The 27677-nt window shown below is 44.5% G+C and overlaps 2 protein-coding genes across 2 annotated transcripts; both read left to right on the top strand.

Annotated features, from left to right (window-relative positions):
* Positions 1–5341: 5341 nt before the first annotated feature.
* Positions 5342–13589, top strand: LOC106583979 (protein crumbs homolog 1-like). The gene is given in 5 exon segments (XM_082967845.1): positions 5342–5384; positions 5757–6707; positions 9137–9966; positions 12160–12360; positions 12669–13589. Coding segments are annotated over 5 exon segments (2946 nt in total).
* A 2782-nt stretch (positions 13590–16371) lies between these two features.
* LOC145850306 (protein crumbs homolog 2-like) lies at positions 16372–26728 on the top strand. Its single transcript, XM_082967844.1, has 3 exons — positions 16372–16562; positions 16771–16897; positions 24867–26728. The coding sequence occupies exons 1-3, from the start codon at positions 16372–16374 to the stop codon at positions 25032–25034; spliced, it is 486 nt and encodes a 161-aa protein (XP_082823970.1). The 3' UTR covers positions 25035–26728.
* Positions 26729–27677: the final 949 nt, after the last annotated feature.

Here is a 27677-nt window from a genome sequence, read left to right as displayed (position 1 = left end):
TGTGATAGGTAAGGACCTTTAGAGTTTAATTCGGAAGATGGTAACTCTTTAAACAACCGCTCTCTTGGTGCCCCGAATGCTAATGAGTTCATTGTTACATGATTCATTTAATTGGGTAACTAATAGTTAGTTAATTAGATAAATAACAGTCATCAGATTAATGAAAGTAAAGTCACCTCAATCCATATGTAGCCAGTTAGCGATGCTAATGATAACTGGCATCTTGTAAGTAGACAAAAAGACTTTCCACAAAAACCTTCTCAATTAAATGTGAACTGCAATGTCCCACTGAGCATAAACTGGTTGAATCAACGCACATCATAAAATGTTTTTTATGTGATGACGTTAAAACGACGTGGAAAACTGATTGGATTTGAAAAAGTAATCAACGCAAAGGAATTTCATATTTTTTTCACCCAACTTTTACATTGATTTCACGTTCGTTGACAACTCAACCAAATGTAAATCAAAACCAGATATTGAACTGACGTCTGTGCCCAGTGGGTAGGCTTACCTGACAGGACTATATGTGTCACGCCTGCTCCTGCTTTTCCTCTCTGGCGCTCAAGGGCGCCAGACTGCCTATCATTACACATACCTGTCCCCTTCGTTACGGGCACCTGCGCCTCATTGGATCCACCTGAACTCCATCATGATTTGATTGCCTGCCCTTTATCGGTCTGTTTCCTCTGTTCCATCCCTGTGTCAGCATTGATGTTGTTATTTTATCTCCTGTCCAGACACTGTTCCTGTCCTGTTTCATGTCCGGTATTTATTAAATGTCTCCAGCGTCGATCCTCACAGTATGCTGACACCAAAATTGGACGCATCACTGAGACCTTGTTTTTTGTTGGTGATGTTGGGTCCGGGTTCCGGATCGATGGTACCGGGGGTGCCTCAGTTAACTCGTCGGGCTTCCATGCCCTAGCTGGCTCGAGAGGTTTTTCTTGCCCAGGTGGGCTCGCAAAACACCAGACTCAACGTCAACATTGAAGAGGCGACTCTGGGATGCTGGCCTTCTAGGCAGAGTTGCAAAGAAAAAGCCATATTTCAGACTGGCCAATAAAAAGAAAAGATTAAGATGGGCAAAAGAACACAGACACTGGACAGAAGAACTCTGCCTAGAAGGCCAGCATCCCGAAGTCGCCTCTTCACTGTTGACGTTGAGACTGGTGTTTTACGGGTATTATTTAATGAAGCTGCCGGTTGAGGACTTCTGTTTCTCAAACTAGACACTAATTTATTTGTCCTCTTGCTCAGTTGTGCGCCGTGGCCTCCCACTCCTCTTTCTATTCTGGTTAGAGCCAGTTTGCACTGTTCTGTGAAAGGAGTAGTACACAGCGTTGTACCAGATCTTCAGTTTCTTGGCAATTTCTCGCATGGAATAGCCTTAATTTCTTAGAACAAGAATAGACAGACGAGTTTCAGAAGAAAGGTCTTTGTTTCTGGCCATTTTGAGCCTGTAATCGAACCCACAAATGCTGATGCTGCAGATACTAAACTAGTCTAAACAAGGCAATTTTTTTGCTTCTTTAATCAGCACAATTGCAAAAGGGTTTTCTAATGCTCAATAAAGATTTTAAAATGATAAACTTGGATTAGCTAACACAACGTGCCATTGGAACACAGGAGTGATGGTTGCTGATAATGGGCCTCTGTTCGCCTATGTAGATATTCCATAAAAAATCTGCCGTTTCCAGCTTCAAACGTCATTTACAACATTAACAATTTCTACACTGAATTTCTGATACATTTTATGTTATTTTAATGGACAAAAATGTGCTTCTTTAAAAAGCAAGGACATTTCTAAGTGACCCCAAACTTTTGAATGGTAGTGCACATCATGGTTGGACTGTCTGTCTGTCTGATGCCAATTTTGGTTGCCCTTAGTTTGACGATGTAATCCAGACTGGTGTTTTCTCCATCTCCTTAACTATCATACTCATAGAGAGCATACACATAACGTTAGCTAGCGAGCCAGCCAGCTAACGTTAGCTAGCTAACAGTATACTTTAACTTGACATTATGTTTATGCAGTTTTACTATGCAATACATTTTTGTTTCAAAGCAGCGTTCGCCACGATTACCTAGACATACTGACCAGCTCCAATAGAGAGAAGCGTGCTATATGGCAGACCAATCCAAACTCATCTCTTGGCGTGTCCGGCCCACATTATCTCAGCCAATCAGCTGCTCTTCCTCCCGGGGAAGGACTGCCCGTTCCATGATCTCGCCATCACGGTTGACAACTCCATTGTGTCCTCCTCCCAGAGTGCTAAGAACCTTGGCGTGACCCTGGACAACACCCTGTCGTTCTCCACTAACATCAAGGCAGTGACCCGATCCTGTAGGTTCATGCTCTACAACATTCGCAGAGTACACAGGAATGTTGCCGCTTCCTGCCTCACACAGGAAGCGGCGCAGGTCCTAATCCAGGCACTTGTCATCTCCCGTCTGGATTACTGCAACTCGCTGTTGGCTGGGCTCCCTGCCTGTGCCATTAAACCCCTACAACTCATCTAGAACGCCGCAGCCCGTCTGGTGTTCAACCTTCTCAAGTTCTCTCACGTCACCCCACTCCTCCGCTCTCTCCACTGGCTACCAGTTGAAGCTCGCATCCGCTACAAGACCATGGTGCTTGCCTACGGAGCTGTGAGGGGAACGGCACCTCCGTACCTTCAGGCTCTGATCAGGCCCTACACCCAAACAAGGGCACTGCGTTCATCCACCTCTGGCCTGCTCGCCTCCCTACCTCTGAGGAAGCACAGTTCCCGCTCAGCCCAGTCAAAACTGTTCGCTGCTCTGGCACCCCAATGGTGGAACAAGCTCCCTCACGATGCCAGGACAGCGGAGTCAATCACCACCTTCCGGAGACACCTGAAACCCCACCTCTTTAAGGAATACATAGGATAAAGTAATCCTTCTAACCCCCCCCCCCCCCCCCCACCCCCTTAAGATTTAGATGCACTATTGTAAAGTGGTTGTTCCACTGGATATCATAAGGTGAATGCACCAATTTGTAAGTCGCTCTGGATAAGAGCGTCTGGTAAATGACTTAAATGTAAATGTAAATGGCTAGAGGTAAGGTTGCTCGCTTTTTCTGTGGCTAAACCAACTAAGCCCTTAATTTAACAATTTTATTCGTATTTACAAATGGCAGACAAGTTTTATATTAAGGCACATGAAAGTTCACATGTTCGAGAAGGCATTTCTGCCAAAAAAACGCATTTTGATTAAAAAATATATTTTTTACGTTCAAACGGCTCTCCTGTGATGTCGTGACTTGCAACATACACCAAGTTTCCTTGATCAGGTCACAAATACTGTACCTCTTTTCATGACGGTGCTAGCAGCCACGTGACCAACAACACAAACAAACGGACTATACAGATACAAGTAGTGATTGGAGTTACTAAACGAACTATCCACTTCATTTTCGAACGCTTTCAAAACTCGGAAGCCAAACGTGTAAACTATGGATGCAACTTCCTCTGCGCTCTTGCATTAATTAATATGCGCACCACTAGAAGTCTCTGCATTAGCATGTTTCTGTTAGCCGATACATCCTGAAAAATAGTGTAGGCTACCTATGATTTCGTTAGGCACGTGATACTTGTTATTAAGCATTGAGCTTATGAATTATGGGCTAATATGCATACGCTTCTAGTTTAGGCTATAGGCTACAACCCAAGCCTGTCAGTCTTTGTTTTGTTGCGCAATTACGCACCTAATAACGCAATTCATTTGTTTGTTTTTTGGGGGAGGTGCAGCAGCACCTACTTCCTGTGGCTATGGCACTCCTCGAACCATGTTGCCTACCCCTGGGCTATAGGCTATGCAAGCCTCTCCTCATAGGCCATTCCTCTTTTGTAAAGTCCAAGGAAAAGCTATAGGAAATGTATTTGTATAATTTTTTATACTAGGCCTATTCAGCACTGAGCCCGTTCTTCAGGGTCTCTGCTTTTTGCTGCCACTAGATGTAGAAGTGAGTGTTTCAACACTAATCTTAGGAATGGAACACCCTGGATAAAAACTTGTTTTTAAGTCTTATTTGATAGTGAGGGACACATTCAACCCAACAATTGGTCAATTGTGTTCCTTGAGATTATGGAAATGCCTCTGTTGACGTTAAATGTTTTTTGGGTGAATCCGAATAGTTTACAGTTGGTTAATGAAGGACTCCAGGCTATGGATCTTTTCACAACTAATCATCTTTAACATTAAAAGTAAAAGTTAATATTAATGGTAAATTAAATGGCTAGTTGCAGGACGAAGCTGCAAGTTTACCTGTCATGTCCACAACAATGGAGCAGCAGACCAAGCAATATGCGAGAGGAGGCCAATTATTCTGGTCAGTGTCAAATTCATTTCTTTATTTTATTTAACCTTTATTTAACTAGGCAAGTCAGTTAAGAACAAATTCTTATTTACAATGACGGCCTGGCAAAAGGCTTCCTTTTGGGGAATGGGATTTAAAATTGAAATAAGTTAAATAAAATATAGGACAAAACACACATCACAAAAATGTATTTATCAGGTACTGAGGCGATCGATTCTGTTACTTGTTATTCGTGTGAGATATTTCCATTTTGGGATAGTCATTCACTGAATTGCTAGTACTAGTTGCTCATTCTGCTACAGTGGTTACAAATGTCTCGCTCTCGGTGGAATGTGTATGCATTATCACATGATACAGCCTTCTAATCCCTTCCAAATCCTTACTAATCCCTACTGGAAAAGTGCTACCTACTAAGGTAGGTGCCTTTGGATGCAGATAGGAAGCAGCTTTTGTATTTTGGATAATAACAGTATGCTACACCATTAGTTTCCATTCATACAAAGTGTCAAAACAAGTGCCCAGCACTGGGCGTGAACTCGTGATGCTCGAAGCCAAAAGCATGATGCTCAGACCACTGCACTACAGCAGTTGACAATGCAAGGTATTAGAATACGTGATGGTATGAGCCCTAGGTACGGTATTGCATTGTATAGTCCACAAACACTTCTTCAAATCTGCCTGCGACAAAATGGATCATATTAAGATCTGAATGTACACATATAGGTTTTTGGAGTGGTGCAGGGGCTGCCACACTGGGCAACGGTTGTTGTGGGGGATTAAGTGCCTTGCACAAGAGCATCAAGGACTTGAGAGCAGTAGCCCAATTGCTACTGTAGCTCACTTCCCACCATATATTTCCCGTCGGACCCAGGGTTCGAACTGTCAACCTTCCAGTTGCTGTTTCACCTTTCTAACCACTAGGCTAACCACCCATGATGAAGCAGAGGCATAAATGCCATAAATGCCTGTCAGTGTCAAAGGTGTCGAAGTTGACCTGACAAGATGTCGAGGATGATGAGGTTCAGCTCAGAGATGGCATCATGGGGTATATGACACTGCAGGCAGCTTCCTCTAGTCTAGAACTTAACGTCACGCCAATATAGACTACACATAAACAATTATTCTAATAACATAAACAATACATATATGGGGAAGGTTAACATGTCTCCAGTAAGAAGTAACAGTGTAGTCATTTACTATAATAAGTTACATACATTATTCATGATTCATAATAGACGATAATGCTTTCAAAGATGAGGAGAATAAGTATGTTTTCTGTACTAGAATAGCAGGAAAGGTGAAGAGTGAATAATTCCCACCTGGGAGCAGCGCTTAATTTCCACACCTTCACAGACTAAGCTGTACCCATCATAGTATCATTGACCCACATCATCATCCAGTCTCCCTTCCCTTCCAGGTACCCTTTGTGATGAGGTAGTGGACATGTGCAACCCCAGCCCTTGTGAGAACGGGTCTCAGTGTCAGAGCCTTGTGGGGGGCTATGTGTGCCACTGCTCCCAGCAAAGCCTTGATGAGTTCCTGTATGGGGGCCAGAACTGCAGCAAAGCGTTGGTGGGCTGCGAGGGCCATGAGTGTCAGAACCAGGGCTCATGCTCTCCGTTCCTAAGCGATGGGCATCATGGCTACTCCTGCCACTGCCCCCCGGGCCACACCGGGCTTCTCTGCCAGACCCCCACAGCCATCTCCTTTGAGCAGAGCGGCTACCTGTTATTGCGGAGCCCCATGATGTCCACAGAGGCCTCCTGCAACATCACCCTGAGTTTCCGGACAGTGCTGCCCAGTGGAAGGCTGATCCTGGGTCTGGAGCTGCTGGGGTGCCATCTGAGACTCAGCCTGAGGAGGGAGGCCTCGGTTGGGGGTAGGGCAGAGGGAGAGGCCCTGCAACTTAGCCAGACACTGGAGCTCCCCCTTAACGTGACTGATGGGGGGTGGCACTCTGTGGAGGCCGTGCTGGGGGACAGCCTACTCAGCCTCAGGCTCCTGGATGGCGGGGTCTGTCAGGAACAGGACTGTAAGAGGGAAGCCCAGGTCGCAGGCACTCTGGCTGGGACAGACTCTCCAGAGTCTCCCCTCCAGAACACCTTCATCGGTGGGGTGGTGGAGGAAGGTGTGGTTCTGGTCCCGGTCCCGGCCTTCATCGGCTGTCTGCGGGACATGTTTGTAGACTCCCAGCTGGTGGTTCCGGATGAGTGGCTGAGCGACTCGGCAGTGAATATGACTATAGGCTGCAGCCACAGAGACAGATGCCAAGACAGCCCCTGTCAGAACAGAGGACAGTGCACCAACCTGTGGCAGAGCTACCAGTGCCGATGCCCCCGGCCATATGAAGGCCAGGACTGCGCTGAGGGTAAGAATGGAGGAATGAGTGGACTGAGTGATGGGGGTGCTGAGTATAAGATATAGTCGAGATCTCCTTTAATTTCAGGGGTTAATTTTTGTCCATTACATGCATAGCTACGTACCGGCTGCATAATTAACAATCCCCATATATATTTTTTGTGAATGCAGTGCATTCGGAAAGTATTCAGACTCCTTGACTTTTTCCACATTTTATTACGTTACAGCCTTATTCTAAAATTGATTAAATAGTTTTTTTCCCTCATCAATCTACACACAATACCCCATAATGACAAAGCAAAAACTGGTTTTTAGAAATGTTTGCAAATGTATTTAACACAAAAACTGAAATTCTAAATTAAAATAAGTATTCAGACCCTTTACTCAGTTCGTTGTTACATTTACATTTTACATTTTAGTCATTTAGCAGACCCTCTTATCCAGAGCGACTTACAGTAGTGAATGCATACATTTCATAAATTTTTCATACATTTCATCCCTTTTTTTTCCCATACTGGTCCCCCGTGGGAAGCACCTTTGGCAGCGGTTACAGCCTCGAGTCTTCTTGGGTATCACGCTACGCTGGGCACACCTGTATTTGGGGAGTTTCCCCGATTCTTCTCAGCTCTGTCAGGTTGGATGGGGTGCGTCGCTGCACAGCTATTTTCAGGTCTCTCCAGATATGTTTGATCGGGTTCAAGTCCGGGCTCTGGCTGAGCCACTCAAGGATATTCAGAGACTTGTCCCGAAGCCACTCCTGCATTGTTTTGGCTGTGTGCTTAGGGTCGTTGTCCTCGATCCTGTCTACTCTCCCAGTCCCTGCCACTGAAAAACATCCCCACTGCATGATGTTGCCACCACCATGCTTTACCGTATGGATGGTGCAAGGTTTCATCCAGACTTGACACTTGGGATTCAGGCCAAAGTGCTCAATCTTGGTTTCATCAGACCAGAGAATCTTGTGTCTCATTGTCTGAGAGTCCTTTAGATGCCTTTTGGCAAACTCCAAGCAGGCTGTCATGTAACTTTTACTGATGAGTGGCTCCCGTCTGGCCACTCTACCATAAAGGCCTGCTTGGTGGAGTGCTGCAGAGATTGTTGTCCTTCTGGAAGGTTCTCCCTTCTCCACAGAGGAAGACTGTAGCTCTTTCAGAGTGACCATCAGGTTCTTGATCTCCTCCCTGACCAAGGCCCTTCTCCCCGATTGCTCAGTTTGGCCGGGCGGCCAGCTCTAGGAAGAGTCTTGGTGGTTCAAAACTTCTTCCATTAATGAATGATGGAGGCCACTGTGTTCTTGGGGACCTTCAATGGTGCAGACATTTTTTGGTACCCTTCCCTAGATCTGTGCCTCAACACAATCCTGTCTCGGAGCTCTACAGACAATTCCTTTGACCTCATGGCCTGGTTTTTGCTCTGACATTCACTGTCAAATATGGACCTTATATAGACAGGTGTGTGCCTTTTTTAAATCCTGTCCAATCTATTGAATTGACCACAGGTGGACTCCAATCAAGTCTTAGAAACATCTTAAAGATGATCAATGGAAACAGGATGCACCTGAGCTCAATTTCGAGTCAGCAAGATGGCACCAACAGAGATGGTAGCCTCGCTTCGAGTCCTTAGGAAACTATGCAGTTCATTATTTTTTTATGTATTATTTATTACATTGTAAGCCCAGAAAATCTTAAGTGTTATTACATACAGCCGGAAAGAACTATTGGATATAAGAACGACGTCAACTTAACAACATTACGACTAGGAATACAACTTCCCGAAGCGGATTCTTCATTCGGACCACCACCCAGGACATTGCATCTAATCCCAGAGGCCGACCCAAAACAACGTCACCGCAGAAGAGGTAGACGGAGCGGCCTCCTGGTCACACCACCCACCTCTTCCCGAGTATACTACTCGCTAATGTCCAGTCTCTAGACAACAAGGTGGATGAAATTAGGGCAAGGGTTGCCTTCCAGAGAGACATCAGAGATTTTAACATTCTCTGTTTCACGGAAACATGGCTCTCTCAGGATATGTTGTCGGAGTCTGCTATCTGCTATTGGAATGGGAAGTGGGTGACAATGAGAGATTACATTTGTTATGTGTCTATGTACCTGTGTCATGTGGAAAAAGGCAGACAGTGCAGTCTGTGAGTGCTATCTTAGACAGATCAGAGTGTGTCCTAGATGAGTGTCGTCTGGGCTGCGTCTGTAACATGGGAACATATGGGCTACTGGCTGCTTACCACACACAATATAACATAGACTTCTTAGACAGTGAGCGAGAAAGTCATACCACTAGAAGTTGTATTTGGTATTTTTGACACACAAAACAAATGCATAATTTTTACTATTTGGGAACCAGTAGTTGAAACCCTGAATATGTTATAATAAAACAATTACCCTCATCTTCTGTCCTCTCACTCCCTGTCCTTCTCTGTAGAGTATGAGATGGCCCGCTTCGGCAATGAGGACTCTCAGAGCTACGCCGTTTTCACCATCACAGATGATGCAGGAAGTGACATCACTGTCTCCCTCTTTCTGCGCACACACCGCCACGCTGGCCTCTTGTTGGTGCTCGCCAATAGCACCAGCCAATACCTGCGCCTGTGGCTGGATGAGGGGCGGGTCAGAGTTCAGCTCCATAACTTTGAGACCTTGACCAGTGAGAGTGTGGTTAACGATGGGGACATCCACTTTGTGAGCGTGGTGGTAGACCGTGAGCATATGGTCCTGTAAGTGGCCAACCAGAAGCAGGGCTCGGTGGAGGTCAGGACAGTGGACAGTCAGATGGGGGATGTGGTGTATGTGGGGGGTCTGGCAGAGCAGAAGGCGTCATCAGCATTCGGGGGCTACTTTAAAGGCTGTATCCAGGACCTGAGGATCAACAGTGAGAGACTGCAGTTCTTCAGTCTGGACACCACAGTGACGTCATATCCTCTGGTGCTCATGGCTAATGTCACAGCGGGCTGCGCTGGGGTCGACTCCTGTAGTGTGAGTGGACTGAGCAATCCTTACTACTCTCTACACCTGCCTGTTCTACTCCTACTCTGTCCCCTTCTTTCACCTGCCCTACCCTGTCCTTTGCCCATGCCATACCCAGTCCTGCCTTTCCCTGCTCTGCACACAGCCATGCCTTGCCCCTGCCCTACCAATTCTGCCCCAAAACCGGACTACCCTGCCCCTTCTGATCCATTCTCAGCCTTCATTATCTTACTCGCCATCACTGCGTTTGACAGCCACATATGTCACCAATCCCAAACAATCAAATTAAATTGAGTTTAAGGGTGAGGTTAAAGGTGTTAATTGGAAATGCTGTTACGTACTTAACGTGAAGTAGAGAAGACGAAAGAGACAAGAAGACAGGGAGACAATAAGGAACTGCCAACTGTTAGGGTGTGTTTACACAGGCAGCCCAATTCTGATCTTTTGCCAAATTATTGATTTGATTGGTCAAATGACCAATTAGAGGAAAAAGATCAGAATTGGGCTGCCTGTGTGAACGCAGCCATATGGCTCAGTTAGGATCAGTGCTAGGGCTAGATTACCTGACTAAAGCACTTGACTCCATTTAATAACATAGGCTGTAATGGCTTAATGTCCTCCATCTCACGAGGTTCACACAAAGTAATTGAGGTGCTTAAAGTACTTGAATTTAGAACTCTGAAATTGGTACTCTGAAGTTGGTACTTGAAAAGTACTTGAATTCAAAAGAGAGGAGAAGAGAAAATGATAAAATATGTTAATATGAAAAATATTAGAAAAATGTAATGGTCTTGTGAATTAATTTCCAGGCAGACTACCAAGTTTTATTACCTCACGTGTTTCGGCTCTGGTTGCCAGGCTAGCTCGCTCATTCCTCTCACACTGCCACTCAGCCAGGCAGGTACAAAACTGACTGATTAGGCACCGCCAAACATCACATCGATAGCAGTATAAATGGGTTTTTGCCAGACCCAACATTTTGTTATGTTACAGCCTTATTCTAAAATTGGTTAAATAAATGTTTTCCTCATCAATCTACACACAATATCCTATAATGACAAAGCAAAAACTGTTTTTTTGAAATTTGTGCAAATGTATTAAAAATAAAAGCATAAATTCCTTATTTACATAAGTATTCAGACCTTTTGCTATGAGACTCGAAATTGAGCTCAGGTGCATCCGGTTTCCATTGATCATCCTTGAGATGTTTCTACAACTTGATTGGAGTCCACCTATGGTAAATTCAATTGATTGGACATGATTTGGAAAGGCACACACCTGTCTATATAAGGTCCCACAGTTGACAGTGCATGTCAGAGATGCGCTCTGAGATGTGATTGTGTTGAGGCACAGATCTGGGGAAGGGTACCAAAAAATGTAAGCAGCATTGAAGGTCTCCAAGAACACAGTGGCCTCCATCATTCTTAAATGGAAGACATTTGGAACCACCAACTCTTCATAGAACTGGCAGCCCGGCCAAACTGAGCAATCAGGGATCTGGCATTCTCTGGATTTATGGTGCCTTCATGACAATTGGGAATTCGGAAAAAAACAAGATTGAATCATGATGTCAGTGCTGTTCAGGTCGGAGCTCTAGAAAGATGCCTGAGTTGGAATTCCGAGTTGGATGACCGTTCAAAATGTATTTTCCTAGTCGGAGCTCAGTTCATGTTGTTTGAAGTTACTGAAGTCTGAGATTTCCCAGTACCAAGTTTCCAGTTGTTTTGAGCATGGCAGAAGTCAAGCTGGATTGACAGCATGGCTAATGTATTCAACCTTTTCTGGCCCATCGTGTTGAATTATTATCCTTTTAAGCTTGGAAAAGAGACCCTTAAACCCAGACTTAGGCCACACACCCACTCCACTGAATAGCAGGCTAATGATTGCTTTGGAACCCTTACAGTTAGCCACTGATTCCTTCCAAACCACTCATTGTTGAATTTGCTATTTTGTCACACAACACAACTCCACAGAAGTTTTGAGGGAGCGTGCAATTGGCATGCTGACTGCAGAATTGTCAACCAGAGCTGTTGCCAGATAATTGAATTTTAATTGCTCTACCATTAACTGCCTCCAATGTCATTTTAGAGAATTTGGCATTACGTCTAACCGGCCTCACAACTGCAGACCACATGTATCCACACCAGCCCAGGACCGCCATATTGGGCTTCTTCACCTGCGGGATCGTCTGAGACCAGCCACCCAGACAGCTGATGAAACTGAGGAGTATTTCAGTCTGTAATAAGGGCCTTTTGTGTGGAAAAACTCATTCTGATTGGCTGGGCCTGACTCCCAAGTGGGTGGGCCTAAGCCTTCCGAGGCTCACCGATGGCTGCGCCCCTGCCCAGTCATGTGAAATCCATAGATTAGAGCCTAATGAATTTATTAATTATAAAAGATAACCTGAATGTCCCTATATCCTTTAGTAGTAGTAATAATAATAATATTAATAAACTGTATTTTTTTTCTCTCCCTCTCCAGAGGAACCCTTGTCAGAATGGGGGGATGTGCTACCCCATGTGGGACGACTTCACCTGCACCTGCCCCCACAACACTGCAGGGCAGCGCTGTGAGAAAGTCAAGTGGTGTGAGCTAGCCCCCTGCCCCGCAAAGGCGGAGTGCCGCACCCTCAACCAGGGATACGAGTGTGAGTCATTCTTCCCTAAATCTGCCCGTCGGTCTGTGAGGTAGGACTGGGATTAGGACAGATTAGCCTGTGGTTGTATTAGTGAGGATTTACGTGGCCGTCTGTCTGCCCTGTGATTAGATGTCCTGGAATGAAGACAGAAACAACACTGTCACTCAGAAAAAGCAGAGGATACAGTGTTGTTGTGTCTGCCCAGCACACATTCGCTCATCATTCAGCCTCCTTGTGGTTGATTTTCTATTTATTTGTTAATGTATATTTTTGTACTGCTTTATTACTTTTATTCCATGGTCCATATTCCATCACATTTTGGACTGATCTTGAAGGTTAAAGCCTTTATTAGATGACCACATATTTACATACCTATCTCTTCTTTTCCATCCCAGGCTTCTCCAGCGCTACCTTCCTTCATGACAGCAGTGTACTGTCTTACCGCGGTACTGGCCGTATCCAACGTAGCCTGGCCAGCATCACCGTCAGCCTGCGCACCCGTAAACGCCACGTTGCAATCCTGCATGCCGAGCGTGGGCCGGAGTTTGTGACGGTGTCTGTGCAGCATGGCCTTCTCTTCTTAGAACTACAGAGCGGGGAGGGCTCGTCCACGGTGTCCCTGAGCAGCCGCATGGGGGTCAGCGACGGGGATTGGCACAGCGTCCACCTCTTCATGGTCACCCCATGGGCAGAGGCGTCTCGCTGGACCCTAGTGCTGGATGAGGAAGTGGATGAAGCTGGGAGCTCCAGCAGTGAAGGGGGCAACCTGGACTTCCTCAGGGAGGGGGTGGACATCCAGCTGGGGAGGCTTGGACCCAAGGCTGGCTGGAGCCTAGAGGGGTGCCTGGGTACTGTGGAGGTGGGGGGCATCGCCCTGCCTTACTACAGCCCCTTAGAGGTCAACCTGCCCCGGATTCAGGAGGAGCAGTTCCTTCGGACATCCCCCAACCCACCCCGTAGCGGATGCAGTGGAGGCCCAGTGTGCCAGCCCAGCCCTTGCATGAATGGAGGTAGCTGTCAGGACCTCTGGAACCTGTTCAACTGTAGCTGTGAGGAGGGCTGGACCGGTCGCCGCTGTGAGCGCAACACAGACACCTGCGTCTCCAATCCCTGTATCCATGGCAACTGCAGCATTCAGGGGCTGGCATATGAGTGTGCCTGTGAGTTTGGCTACACCGGGGTGGACTGTGAGGAAGTGGACGTGTGTGAGAACCATCTATGCGCTCATGGAGGCACATGTCTACAGGAGTGGACGTGCCTGTCTGTGTGCTGAGAACTACACCGGACCTTACTGCAAGTGAGTCACATGGGTGGGGTTAGGAATGGAATGGAAATAATATTTATTTTTATACAAAGGAATGAACACACAACTAAACAGTCACCTTCCTTTTATCTGTAAAGTTTGTATTCCAAAGTTGCAGTCCCTTTGAGATTAAACACAATTTGTTAAATATTAAGTATTAAGTCCACAAATAGGCTTTAATAACCAACAGTTGAAAGAATAACATCGTAAAACAATATTTTATGTTTTGAAAACATGGATTCTGCATTTTGAATATTTCAATGAGATAAAAGTATAATCCATGGATCTCAAAGCAATAGTACACCACTGGGACTCCCTTTTAGCTTTATAACACAGTAAGGAAAAAGAAAACCATGTAAATGTTCAGATCTCTGTAAAGCACTTAAACCATGCATGAACTGTGTGTTTTAGTTGTAGCATTTCTGTTCTACTTAACGTCATATATGGCTCTAGTGTGTCGCTGTAGTCTGTGTAGTAACATTGCTGTAGTGTGTCACTGTAGTGTACTGTGTGTGGTGTATTTATCTCCCTGGTGGTTCAGTGCTACTGCCTCTCATCTCCCGTTTGCCTCGGAGCATCATCGAGGGAATGCCTTCATCCATTTATCTTGTAAACACACACTCTCTCACATGCACTACCAACACTCTCGCTTTCTCTCTCGCTCACACACATTCTTTCACATCGCTCCTTCACAAGGACGTTTTTGAAACAACTTCCCTCAGTAAGCTAGAGTTTCAGACAAGATGTCTATCTTTACTGGAAAGTTTTCATCCTAAATCAATTGTTTTATTCTAAACTCAGCAAAAAAACAAACGTCCTCTCACTGTCAACTGCGTTTATTTTTAGCAAACTTAACATGTGTAAATATTTGTATGAACATAACAAGATTCAACAACTGAGACATAAACTGAACAAGTTCCACAGAAATTGAATAATATGTCCCTGAACAAAGGGGGGGGGGGGTCAAAATCAAAAATAACAGTCAGTATCTGGTGTGGCCACCAGCTGCATTAAGTACTGCAGTGCATCTCCTCCTCATGGACTGCACCAGATTTGCCAGTTCTTGCTGTGAGATGTTACCCCACTCTTCCACCAAGGCACCTGCAAGTTCCCGGACATTTCTGGGGGGAATGGCCCTAGCCCTCACCCTCCGATCCAACAGGTCCCAGACGTGCTCAATGGGATTGAGATCGGGGTTGTTCACTGGCCATGGCAGAACACTGACATTCCTGTCTTGCAGGAAATCACGCACAGAACGAGCAGTATAGCTAGTGGCATTGTCATGCTGGAGGGTCATGTCAGGATGAGCCTGCAGGAAGGGTACCACATGAGGGAGGAGGATGTCTTCCCTGTAACGCACAGCGTTGAGATTGCCTGCAATGACAACAAGCTCAGTCCGATGATGCTGTGACACACCGCCCCAGACCATGACGGACCCTCCACTTCCAAATCGATCCCGCTCCAGAGTACAGGCATCAGTATAACGCTCATTCCTTCAATGATAAACGCAAATCCGACCATCACCCCTGGTCAGACAAAACCGCGACTCGTCAGTGAAGAGCACTTTTTGCCAGTCCTGTCTGGTCCAGCGACGGTGGGTTTGTGCCCATAGGCGACATTGTTGCCAGTGATGTCTGGCAACAATATCTTACAATAGGCCTACAAGCCCTCAGTGCAGCCTCTCTCAGCCTATTGCGGACAGTCTGAGCACTGATGGAGGGATTGTGCATTCCTGGTGTAACTCGGGTAGTTGTTGCCATCCTGTACCTGTCCCGCAGGTGTGATGTGCGGATGTACCGATCCTGTGCAGGTTTTGTTACACGTGGTCTGCCACTGTGAGGACGATCAGCTGTCCGTCCTGTCTCCCTGTAGCGCTGTCTTAGGCGTCTCACAGTACGGACATTGCAATTTATTGTCCTGGCTACATCTGCAGTCCTCATGCCTCCTTGCAGCATGCCTAAGGCACGCTCACGCAGATGAGCAGGGACCCTGGGCATCTTTCTTTTGGTGTTTTCAGAATCAGTAGAAAGGCCTCTTTAGTGTCCTAAGTTTTCATAACTGTGACCTTAATTGCCTGCAGTCTGTATGCTGTTAGTGTCTTAACGACCATTCCACAGGTGCATGCTCAGTAATTGTTTATGGTTCATTGAACAACCACGGGAAACAGTGTTTAAACCCTTTACAATGAAGATCTGTGAAGTTATTTGGATTTTTACGAATTATCTATGAAAGACAGGGTTCTTTTTTTGCTGAGTTTATGTATTGTTTCTCTCTCTCTCCACAGTGATCTCATTGAGGAAGTTCCATGGTACATAGACAGCAGAAAATTGTAAGTTTTATTATTTGATACTCCTCCCACCTATTTCAAGAAATGACATAACAACCAGCACCAGTGTTTTCCCCCTACATATCCGGACATAGTAAGTCCATCAGAGCAGGACAGAGTCTGTGATGTTTTAAAGTTCTATAGTAGTGGTTTAATGTCCTGTTCTTGAGGAGCAGTCAGGGGTCTAAATGTCTTTATCCTGATCGCCGCCTAAATCCTGTAGTCTCCCAGTGGGGAGACAGACGGTACATCCTACTCCCCCTAGTTCACACACACATATTAGTAGACAATAAAAACCCTTTACCCAATAACCCCTGACCCCCATTGTTTAACGTCAGGTCGTGTTTCTTCTACGCACCACTACTCGTTCAACCACTCTACCGGAAGCAAGACAATGTCCTGCCCCCTCCCATCTAAATCTCTCTTATGCACACACACCCTCTAGAGGAGTGTGCCTGTCTGATTGTGTGGTCTGTATGTGGTTCTCTCCTCAGTAGGCCCAAGCTGCCAGTGTCTGTCTGTGGAGATGAGAGCAGAAACTACATCTGCTTCAATGCAGGGAACTGCACTGAGAGGGACCTGTCTTGTGACTGTCTACCCGGCTTCACTGGACACCGGTAAGAGAAAGAGATAAATAGAGAAAAGAGAAGGATACGGAGGGAAAAAGAAGGAAGGGGGTAGATTGGAGGGGAGAGATAATCTAAAAGTATACCCAGTAAATAGGTGAACTTTGTAAAACATTCATTAGACACAGACCATCTTGATGTTGTGTGTTGTCTCTTTTTTTGCCTCTGTTTCTATATCTGACCCTCATCCTGTGTGTAGCTGTGAGCAGGAGGTGGATGAGTGCAAGTCCAACCCCTGCCTGAACGGGGGCTACTGTCGAAACCTCATTAACAAGTACCACTGTGTGTGTGAAATGAGTTTCGCCGGGGACAATTGCCAGGTCGACGTAAGCGACATTTACTTTTACATGGCCGTTCTGTTCTGGCAGAACCTCTTCCAGCTGATCTCTTACCTCATCCTGAACCTTGATGACGATCCTGTGATCGACTGGGGAGGGCAAGACGACTGAGAGAGAGAGTGTGTGCATGCGCGCGTGTGTGTGCATGTGTTTGTGTTGGTGCATGTGCGTTCGAGTGGTGTATAAGCTTGAGAGTTATGGTGATGGGTGTTAAAGAACTTCTTAGGGATCAAATCCTGTTAACGGGATCGATTTGACAACAGCCAGTGAAAGTGCAGGGCGCCAAATTCAAACAACAGAAATCTCATAATTAAAATTCCTCAAACATACAAGTATTATACACCATTTTAAAGATAAACTTCTTGTTAATCCAACCACAGTGTTTGATTTCAAAAAGGCTTTACGGCGAAAGCATACCATGCGATTATGTTAGGTCAGCGCCTAGTCACAAAAAAACATACAGCCATTTTCCAGCCAAAGAGAGGAGTCACAAAAAGCAGAAGTAGAGATACAATTAATCACTAACCTTTGATGATCTTCATCAGATGGCACTCATAGGACTTCATGTTACACAGTACGTGTATGTTTTGTTTGATAAAGTTAATATTTATATCCAACAATTTCTGTTTACATTGGCTCGTTATGTTCAGTAATGTTTTGCCTCCAAAACATATGGTGATTTTGCAGAGAGCCACATCAATTTACAGAAAAACTCATCATAAACGTTGATGAAAGATACAAGTGTTATACATAGGATTAAAGGTATACTTCTCTTTGATGCAACCGCTGTGTCAGATTTCAAAAAACTGAGTACAGCGCTCAGCCACCAAAACAAGCCATACAGATACCCGCCATGTTGTGGAGTCAACAAAAGTCAGAAATAGCGTAATAAATATTCACTTACCTTTGATGATCTTCATCGGAATGTACTCCCAGGAATCCCAGTTCCACAATAAATGTTTGTTTTGTTCGATAAAGTCCATATTTATGTCCAAATACCTCCTTTTTGTTTGTGCTTTTAGTTCTCTAATCCAAATGCACGAAGCGCGAGCACAAAGTCCAGACGAAATGTCTAAAAAGTTCCATTACAGTTCGTAGAAACATGTCAAACGATGTATATAATCAATCTTTAGGATGTTTTATCATAAATCTTCAATAATATTCCAACCGGACAATTCCGTTGTCATTAGAAAGGAAAGGGAACGGAGCTCGCGCTCACGGCCACACAAGATAAACAACTAAAGGCTTTCAGCTGAGCCATCTGCTCTGAGTAGTATTATTTGCTCCCCTTTCACAATAGAAGCCTGAAACAACTTTCTAAAGACTGTTGACATCTAGTGGAAGCCTTAGGAAGTGCAATCTTACCCAATTTACACTGGATATTGGATAGGCAATCACTTGAAAAACTACAAACCTCAGATTTCCCACTTCCTGGTAGGATTTTTCTCAGGGTTTTGCCTGCCATATGAGTTATGTTATACTCACAGACATCATTCAAACAGTTTTAGAAACATCAGAGTGTTGTCTGTCCAAATCTACTAATAATATGCATATCCTAGCTTCTGGGCCTGAGTAGCAGGCAGTTTACTCTGGGCATGCTTTTCATCCGGACGTGAAAATACTGCCCCCTAGCCCAAAGAGGTTAATAAATGCCTGTTCAATGAAAAACAGCTATGTTCTAAATAGTGTGAGTGCCGTTATATCTGTGTCTGTGTATTACATTACCACTGGGGTTAGCAGAGAGGATTCTTTAAACCCGGTGTTTAGGGATTAAATCCAGCTGTGACAGCTGACCACTAAGTACTTCAATTAACCTCTATGGGCTAGGTGGGACGCTAGCGTCCCACCCGTGGTGCACTCCATCAACAGCAGGTGCATTTCAAGAGCGGCAAATTTGAATCCAAATAAATGTCAAAATTCAAATTTTTCAAACATACAACTATGTTACACCCTTTGAAAGATAAACATCTCCTTAATCTAACCACGTTTTACGATTTCAAAAAGGTTTTACGGCGAAAGCATAAATTTAGAGTATGTTAGGACAGTACATTTACAAGAGTTGTGTGTAATGTTTTGTCAATTCAAAGACAGGGTCACCAAAACCATAAAACCAGCTAAAATGATGCACTAACCTTTTACAATCTCCATCAGATGACACTCCTAGGACATTATGTTAGACAATGCATGCATTTTTAGTTCTATCAAGTTCATATTTATATCCAAAAACAGCGTTTTACTATGGCATTGATGTTGAGGAAATCGTTTCCCTCCAATAACCGGCAGTCAAGTCAACACCACAAATTAAATAATTAAAATTAGAAAACATTGGTAAAATATTATATTGTCATTTAAAGAATTATAGATTTACATCTCTTGAACGCAATCAACTTGCCAGATTTAAAAATAACCTTACTGGGAAATCACACTTTGCAATAATCTGAGCACTGCGCCCAGAAAAATACGCGTTGCGATACAGACTAGACGTCATGTTGGGGAGATCTAAAATCGAAAATACTATGTAAATAATCCATTACCTTTGATTCTCTTCATCAGATGTCACTTCCAGGTATCACAGGTCCATAACGAATGTAGTTTTGTTCAAAAAAGCTCATCATTTATGTCCAAAAATCTCCGTCTTGTTAGCACATGATCTAAGCCAGCCGGACTTCTCGTCATGAACGAGGGGAAAAAATATATTTACGTTCGTTCAAACATGTCAAACGTTGTATAGCATAAATCATTAGGGCCTTTTTTAACCAGAACATGAATAATATTCAAGGTGGACGAATGCATACTCTTTTATAACGTATTGGAACGAGGGTACCCAACATGAACTCGCGCGCCAGGTGTCTAATGGGCCATCATCGTTCCATGGCTCTTGTTCGGTCAGATCTCCCTCCAGAAGACTCAAAACACTTTGTAAAGGCTGGTGACATCTAGTGGAAGCAATAGGAAGTGCCAAAATATTCCTCAGCCCCTGTGTTTTTCAATGGGATAGGTTTAAAGGTAATACAACACATCAGGTATCCACTTCCTGTCAGAAAATGTCTCAGGGTTTTGCCTGCCAAATGAGTTCTGTTATACTCACAGACACCATTCAAACAGTTTTAGAAACTTTAGAGTGTTTTCTATCCATATATAATAAGTATATGCATATTCTAGTTACTGGGTAGGATTAGTAACCAGATTAAATCGGGTACATTTTTTTTATCCATCCGTGCAAATACTGCCCCCTAGCCCTAACAGGTTAAGAAACAATAGGGCTTGTTCCTGAACTGGGCCAATGAGAAATTGGAGCCCTGGACAAGACTTAATGTCTCTGATTGTAAAAGTACAACTTAGCTATAGGTTTAATTGTTTTTCTATTGTTCAGGTGAGCCAAGTTTAAATGTAATATCTTCCTTTTCTGACAAGAGCACAGAGCTGTTTTTGTGCCTTAAAACAACACGTTTTTTTATGGGCAGCAGATTTTTATAAAAAGTTGTGTGATTTTGGAATATACTCTCTGTTGGATATGACAATATGAATATCCTTTGGGCGATGTTGCTAAACTAACACAGATCAGGTAGCATTATATTGTACATTAGACTAAGCTATACAGAAACTATAATAAATGGTATTTTCCATGGACCAAACGGAAAACAAGACACGGGTTTTGCAATTACACAGAATCGTCAGAGTAGAACCACCATTTCCGAAAGGAATGTTTTGTTATTCAAAAACTTTTTCACTTTTGGAAAATAATTGTTTTTCTTTTCTTGGATGAATCTTGTCTTTGAAAGCAAAATGTCTCACAATATATGGTCAGGCTCATGTCCATTTGATGTTGTGTATTCCTTGAGGATAATGGTACTGTACATACTGATACTGTAAGTGGTGTAGCTGGATGGATTCCCCTAGGCCTTTGAAGGCAGCGAATCACACTTATCGATTATCAATTTTAAACTAATCAAAATTCTGTCACACGTTGTCTATACCTACAAATCTGTCTGTCTCTGTCCATCTCTCTATCTATATCCACCTCTCCGTCCGTCTATCCATCCGTATACTATATATTCAAAAGTACGTGGACACCACTTCATATTAGTAGATTCGGCTATTTCAGGCACACATGTTGCTGACAGGTGTATCAAATCGAGCACACAGCCACGCAATCTCCATAGACAAACATTGACCATAGAATGGCCTTCCTGAAGAGCTCAGTGACTTTCAATGTGGCACCATCATAGGATGCTACTTTTCCACCAGGTCAGTTCGTCAAATTTCTGCCCTGCTAGAGCTACCCCGGTCAACTGTAAGTGATGTTATCATGAAGTGGAAGGTCCAAACTACCTCTGGAAGCAACATCAGCACAAGAACTGTTCATCGGGAACTTCATGAAATTGATTTCCATGGCCGAGGAGCCGAACACAAGCTTAAGATCACCATGCGCAATGCAAAGCATCGGCTGGAGTGGTGTAAAGCTCACCACCATTGGACTCTGGAGCAGTGGAAACGCGTTCTCTGGAGTGATGAATCACGCTTCACCAACTGGTAGTCTGACAGACTAATCTGGGTTTGGCAGATGCCAGGAGAACGCTACCTGCCCCAATGCATAGTGCCAACTGTAAAGTTTAGTGGAGAGTAAAAATGTTTTCATGGTTCAGGCTAGGCCCCTTAGTTGCAGTGAAGGGAAATCTAACACCACAGCATACAATGGCATTCTAGACGAATCTGTGCTTCCAACTTTGTGGCAACAGTTGGGGAAGGCCCTTTCCTGCTTCAGCATGACAATGCCCCCGTGCACAAAGTGAGGTCCATACAGAAATGCTTTGTCGAGATCGGTGTGGAAGAACTTGACTGGCCTGCGCAGAGCCCTTGCCTCAACCCCATTGAACACCAACTTCGAGCCAGGCCTAATCGCCCAACATCAGTGCGCGACTTCACTAATGCGCTTGTGGCTGAATGGAAGCAAGTACCCACAGCAATGTTCCAACAACTAGTGGAAAGCCTTCCCAGAAGAGTGGAGGCTGTTATAGCAGCAAAGGGGGGACTAAATCCATATTAATGCCCATGGAATGAGATGTTCAATGAGCAGGTGTCCACATACTTTTGGCCATGTAGTGTATCTTGCTCTCGATGGGTCTGTGTCCGTTCTGAGGTGTTCTGTCATGTCTTACTTCTTTAAACCACTTTTTGTCTTCAAATAAACATTTCCTGTTTTTTCATAATCTGTTGTTTATCCTCCTTTCACTACCTGTCTTAATTTATCCAACATAACCACTCTTGGCTATTTTCTTCCAGTCCTAATTGTTTCTCCGTCTCAATGATCTGAGAAAATAAAACAGTATGTTTTGGAGAAAGTTGGATGGCTAAAGCTTGCAATCAGAAACGGCTCCAAAACATCCCACTTGGCAAAAACTGGTTGAATCAATGTAGTTTCCACATCATTTCAACAAAAAAATTATATGTGATGACATTAAATCAATGTGGAAAATTGATTGGATTGCAAAAAGTCATCAACATAAGTGCATTTTTTTCACACCACTTTAAATCTAAATTTACATTTACATTTACATTTAAGTCATTTAGCAGACGCTCTTATCCAGAGCGACTTACAAAATGGTGCATTCACCTTATGATATCCAGTGGAACAACCACTTTACAATAGTGCATCTAAATCTTTTAAGGGGGGGGGGGGGGGGGGGGGGTTTAGAAGGATTACTTTATCCTATCCTAGGTATTCCTTAAAGAGGTGGGGTTTCAGGTGTCTCCGGAAGGTGGTGATTGACTCCGCTGTCCTGGCGTCGTGAGGAAGCTTGTTCCACCATTGGGGTGCCAGAGCAGCGAACAGTTTTGACTGGGCTGAGCGGGAACTGTGCTTCCTCAGAGGTAGGGGGGCCAGCAGGCTAGTGGTGGATGAACGCAGTGCCCTTGTTTGGGTGTAGGGCCTGATCAGAGCCTGAAGGTATGGAGGTGCCGTTCCCTTCACAGCTCCGTAGGCAATCACCATGGTCTTGTAGCGGATGCGAGCTTCAACTGGAAGCCAGTGGAGAGAGCGGAGGAGCGGGGTGACGTGAGAGAACTTGGGAAGGTTGAACACCAGACGGGCTGCGGCGTTCTGGATGAGTTGTAGGGGTTTAATGGCACAGGCAGGGAGCCCAGCCAACAGCGAGTAAATCCAATGGCATGGTGACATTTGTTGTTGATTTCACGTTGAATTCACGTTAGTTGACAATTAATCAAATGTAAATAAAAACATTTTTGTTGAACTGATGCCTGTGCCCAGCAGGAAGTGTCCTGTAGGTGACAGCGGAAAGTCAACCCCTGAAGCTGCCACTACTCACAAAACTGGCCTCAGAAATGTCACTTCAACACTGCCATGACTTTACCTCTCTTGTCACAGTTTCAGAGTGCTCTAACCTACACTTGCCAACAGTTATTCCACTGGTCATAGACTTGTCAATGTAAGTCCCGGGCAGAGGTGTGTGTGTGTGTCTGTCTGCGTGTGTGTGTGTCTGTTTATGTACGTATGTACGGGCGGGCATAGACCCATGGGTGTAAGTACTCCATGGGTTTTCCGGTGAGCTGTGTGGCACGGCTGTTAGATAGAGATGGTGCTTGGCCAGCTAAAAGCTGCCTTTGTTTCCATCTGAAGTGCAACTCAGCATTGATCTGGTGGCGTACCTGCAGGTTGGGACTGTTTCACAGAAATGCATGAGGGCAGCTTAACTGGCAGACATGCTCGTTCATCTAGAGACAGTCACACACACACACACACACACGTATACTGTATATATAGGCACACAGTACAGGACACATCTACCTGTCAGACACCCAGGTGCTGAGATGCGCACTGTGTAGCTGCAGTAGGGAGAGACTGTGTGTGTGGGCTTGCTCTGCCATAGAAACTGCTTAGAATGCAGACTGGTTAGAGAGTAGAGTACTGAACCTGTCTGCCTCTGACTGATGAAGACCCTTGGCTGTGGAGTTCTCTGGGTCTGGGTACTCTGTGTTACATTCACTCTGAGAGTAAACCCTTCTCATCGGACAGGTAAACAAACAACATATTATTGTTTAAACAAGACAGAGTAGTATTGTTCCAGAATTTTGTTGTGGTGTTATTTATTTTAAGGAATGTTTTACAGTAGCACCACAAGGGCATGTTGCTAACTCTTTATCTGTGTGAAGTGAAGTAACTGTTGACTTGGTTTAACTGTTCATATCTCCCAGCAGCTCCTCTGCATGGCTCCAATATGATACCAGGCAAGATGACATTTGTAAGGGCATTTTGACGGTGGCTCAGTATGATGGCACATTTTGTCAAAATCATCAGATATATAACACACAAATTAGTGTGAATCAGTATCAAAAACAGTGATTATTTCACTTACATATTCGGTCATTAGGAAAATGCTATGATTTTGTGTTGTTTGATGATTGTCTGTGTTTTGGATTTAGATTGTGTTTACACAGTGTGTGTGTTTCTGGGTGTGTTGATGAGACCCTGTATGTGTGTGATTCTCCTCTGACGGAGCGTACCCCAGGTGTCTTGCACATGGCGGCGATGCTTGTGCCGTGTGTGGTTGGCATGATGATAGTCCTGTTGCTGGTGCTGGCGTTAGTCGCAGCCAAAATCTGTGAGCAGCAGCAGATGGAGGCAGGGTTCACCCCTCCAGTCTCCTACCCAGCCTGGGTCAGTCCCTGGTACCAGCTCTACTGCCTACGGGCTCGGGGACAGATCCCTCATGACGCTGGTACAGCACTTGGAACCGTAGCGCCTTGTGTAACGTAGCCATGAGTGAGTGTGCGTGTGTCTGTGTTCCTGGTCTGACCAGTATTTTTATCATGCTGTTAATGCACTTTTGCACCTTTTAATTGATGTTCATGTTTTTCCTGCTTCCCCATTTTTTGTGTACTTGTACTTACCCCTGTCTCCCCTCCTCCTCTTCCCTGCTCAATCCGTCTCCCTCTCCAGTTGACCTCTGAGGGTATAACCTCTGACCTGTTGCTGTCAGTCAGTCTAGTGTCTGTTGTGCTGCTGCTGCTGGCCCTGGTCAGTACCTCCGTGGCGCTAAACCAGAGGGCCACCTACAGCCCCAGCCGACAGGAGAAAGAGGGATATCGCGTAGAGATGTGGACATAGCCCATCCGACACTCATGGAGAGACTCATATAGAAGACTGGGGCCAGTTCCAAACCCACCACTCAACTGTCCTGACATTGTTCTATTGGGAGACTCATATAGGAAACACACTCACTGGCCTGGACCCAGTTCCAAACCCATCACCCAACATGGCAGAGAGACTCATATAGGAGACAAATGTCATGGCTGAGATCCCTCCTGTCCTGTTCTTATCAAAGAATACTCCACTTGGGATGTCTACTGTTTCTTCTGAACGGCTTGCAACCTATCATTTTGCCTTAGCCTCCATTGCAAATACCTTTCATTTGGATAGGTCTTAAAAATACTGTACTTGAATGTTGTAGTAAAACGGGAGATCCAAAAGACAGCTCTGCAGTAGATGAGGATATGAATAGATGGCTAGAGATGTTCTGCATTACTTTTTGGTAACATATAAGAACACACAACAATGTCAAATGATGTTGTTTTTATATATTGTTATATATATGCTTCACGGTGGGAACCAAACATGCGTAGATTATCCGTTCACCTACTCTGCGTCTCACAAAGATACGGCGGTGGGAACCAAAAATCTCAAATTTGTCATCTTCAGACCATCAAACGGTGGCTACTTTGAAGAATCTCAAATATAAAATATATTTTTATTTGTTTAACACTTTTTTGGTTACTATATGATTCCATATGTGTTATTTCATAGTTTGGATGTCTTCACTATTATTCTACAATGTAAAAATAAAGAAAAACCCTTGATTGAGTAGGTGTCTGTATATACTGTGCCTTCAGAAAGTATTCAGACCCCTTATTCTAAAATTGATTTATGTTCGATCGGGTTCAAGTCCGTGCTCTGGCTGTGCCACTCAAGGATATTCAGAGACTTGTCCCGAAGCCACTCATGAATTGTCTTGACTGTGTGCTTAGGGTCGTTGTCCAGTCTAAGGTTCTGAGCACTCTGGAGCAGGTTTTTTATCAAGGATCTCTCTTTAATTTGCTCCATTCATCTTTGCCTCCATCGTGACAAGTCTCCCAGTCCCTGCCGTTGAAAAACATCCCCACAGCATGATGCTGCCACCACCATGCTTCACTGTAGGGATGGTGCAAGGTTTCCTCCAGACGTGGTGTTTGGCATTCAGGCCAAATAGTTCAATCTTGGTTTCATCAGACCAGACAATCTTGTTTCTCATGGTCTGAGAGTCTTTAGATTCCTTTTGGCAAACTTCCAAGTGGGTTGTCATGTGCCTTTTACTGAGGAGTGGCTTCCGTCTGGTCACTACCATAAACGCCTGATTTGTGGATTTCTGCAGAGATGGTTGTCCTTCTGGAATGTTCTCCCATCTCCACAGAGGAACTCTATAGCTCTGTCAGTGACCATCGGGTTCTTGGTCACCTCCCTGACCAAGGTCCTTCTCCCCGATTGCTCAGTTTGGCCGGGCGGCCTGCTTTAGGAACAGTCTTAATGCTTCCAAACTTCTTCCATTTAAGAATGATGGAGGCCACTGTGTTCCTGGGGATCTTCAATGATGCAGAAATGTTTTGGTAACCTTCCCCAGATTTGTGCCTCGACACTATCCTGTCTCGGAGCTCTACTGACAATTCCTTTGACCTCATGGCTTGGTTTTTGCTCTGACATGCACTGTCAACTGTGGGACCTTATATAGACAGGTGTGCGCCTTTCCAAATCATGTCCAATCAATTGGATTCACCACCAGTGGACTCCAATCAAGTTGTAGAAACATCTCAAGGATGATCAATGGAAACTGGATTCACCTAAGCTTAATTTTGTAAATGTAAATAAGGTATATATATATATATATATATATATATTTTTTTTTTTTTGCTAAAACTGATAACCTGTTTTTGCTTTGTCATTATGGGGTATTGTGTGTAGATTGCTGAGGATTCTTTTTTACTTAATCCATTTTGGAATAAGGCTGTAACGTAACAAAATGTGGAAAAAGTCAAAAGGTCTGAATACTTTCCGACGGCACTGTTTGTAGAAAGATCTTGTTGTAGAAAGTCAACTGTGTTTTAGCCAACTTATGAACATATGCTTGTATGTCCAAAGGCCTGTGTTACAGCAAATCCCATTCAAATGATGCCAGTCTTTTTTATTAATTTGGGACTGTAATGAGTGTATGGCGTAGGCTGGACTATTGTTGGTTTTGAATGTGACAGCATGCCAACCGGTTTGGTATCTCCTACATGGCTATCAGATCTTTATGGATCTCACTCTCTTATAATCAGTTATAATAATAATTTCACTGGTAGGCTCAATTGAATAAATCTTTGTCCCCCCTGAAATGCGTTTCGTTGCACTAATATAAAGCATTACTGAGGATGCTGTAGCATGTCTAGCCACCAGATGGCAGTGTGTCTCCATGTTGAACTCCCCATTAACATTCTCTGAGATGGGAAACAGAGAAGAGTGAGGCAGATGTCTATTCGCTGCTGCTGCTAGTGGCTTACCACCATATCACCTGCAAACATCAGATTTGGTCAGATAAAGGCATACCTACAGTCAGTGGTGTGCTGCCTCATAGTCACCAATGGTCAAATAAGTACTGTCTTCATCTTATAGTGTGTGTATGTGTGTGTGTATGTGTTTGCCTTGCGTGTTAGCTGCAGTGGTTTGGGCTATCTCTGGCAG

Source organism: Salmo salar, chromosome 23, assembly GCF_965601325.2.
Source record: "Salmo salar chromosome 23, fSalSal1, whole genome shotgun sequence".
NCBI classification, from domain to species: Eukaryota; Metazoa; Chordata; class Actinopteri; order Salmoniformes; family Salmonidae; genus Salmo; species Salmo salar.
Note: the sequence above shows the minus strand (reverse complement) of the source record. Positions and strands in the feature narration are given on the sequence as shown.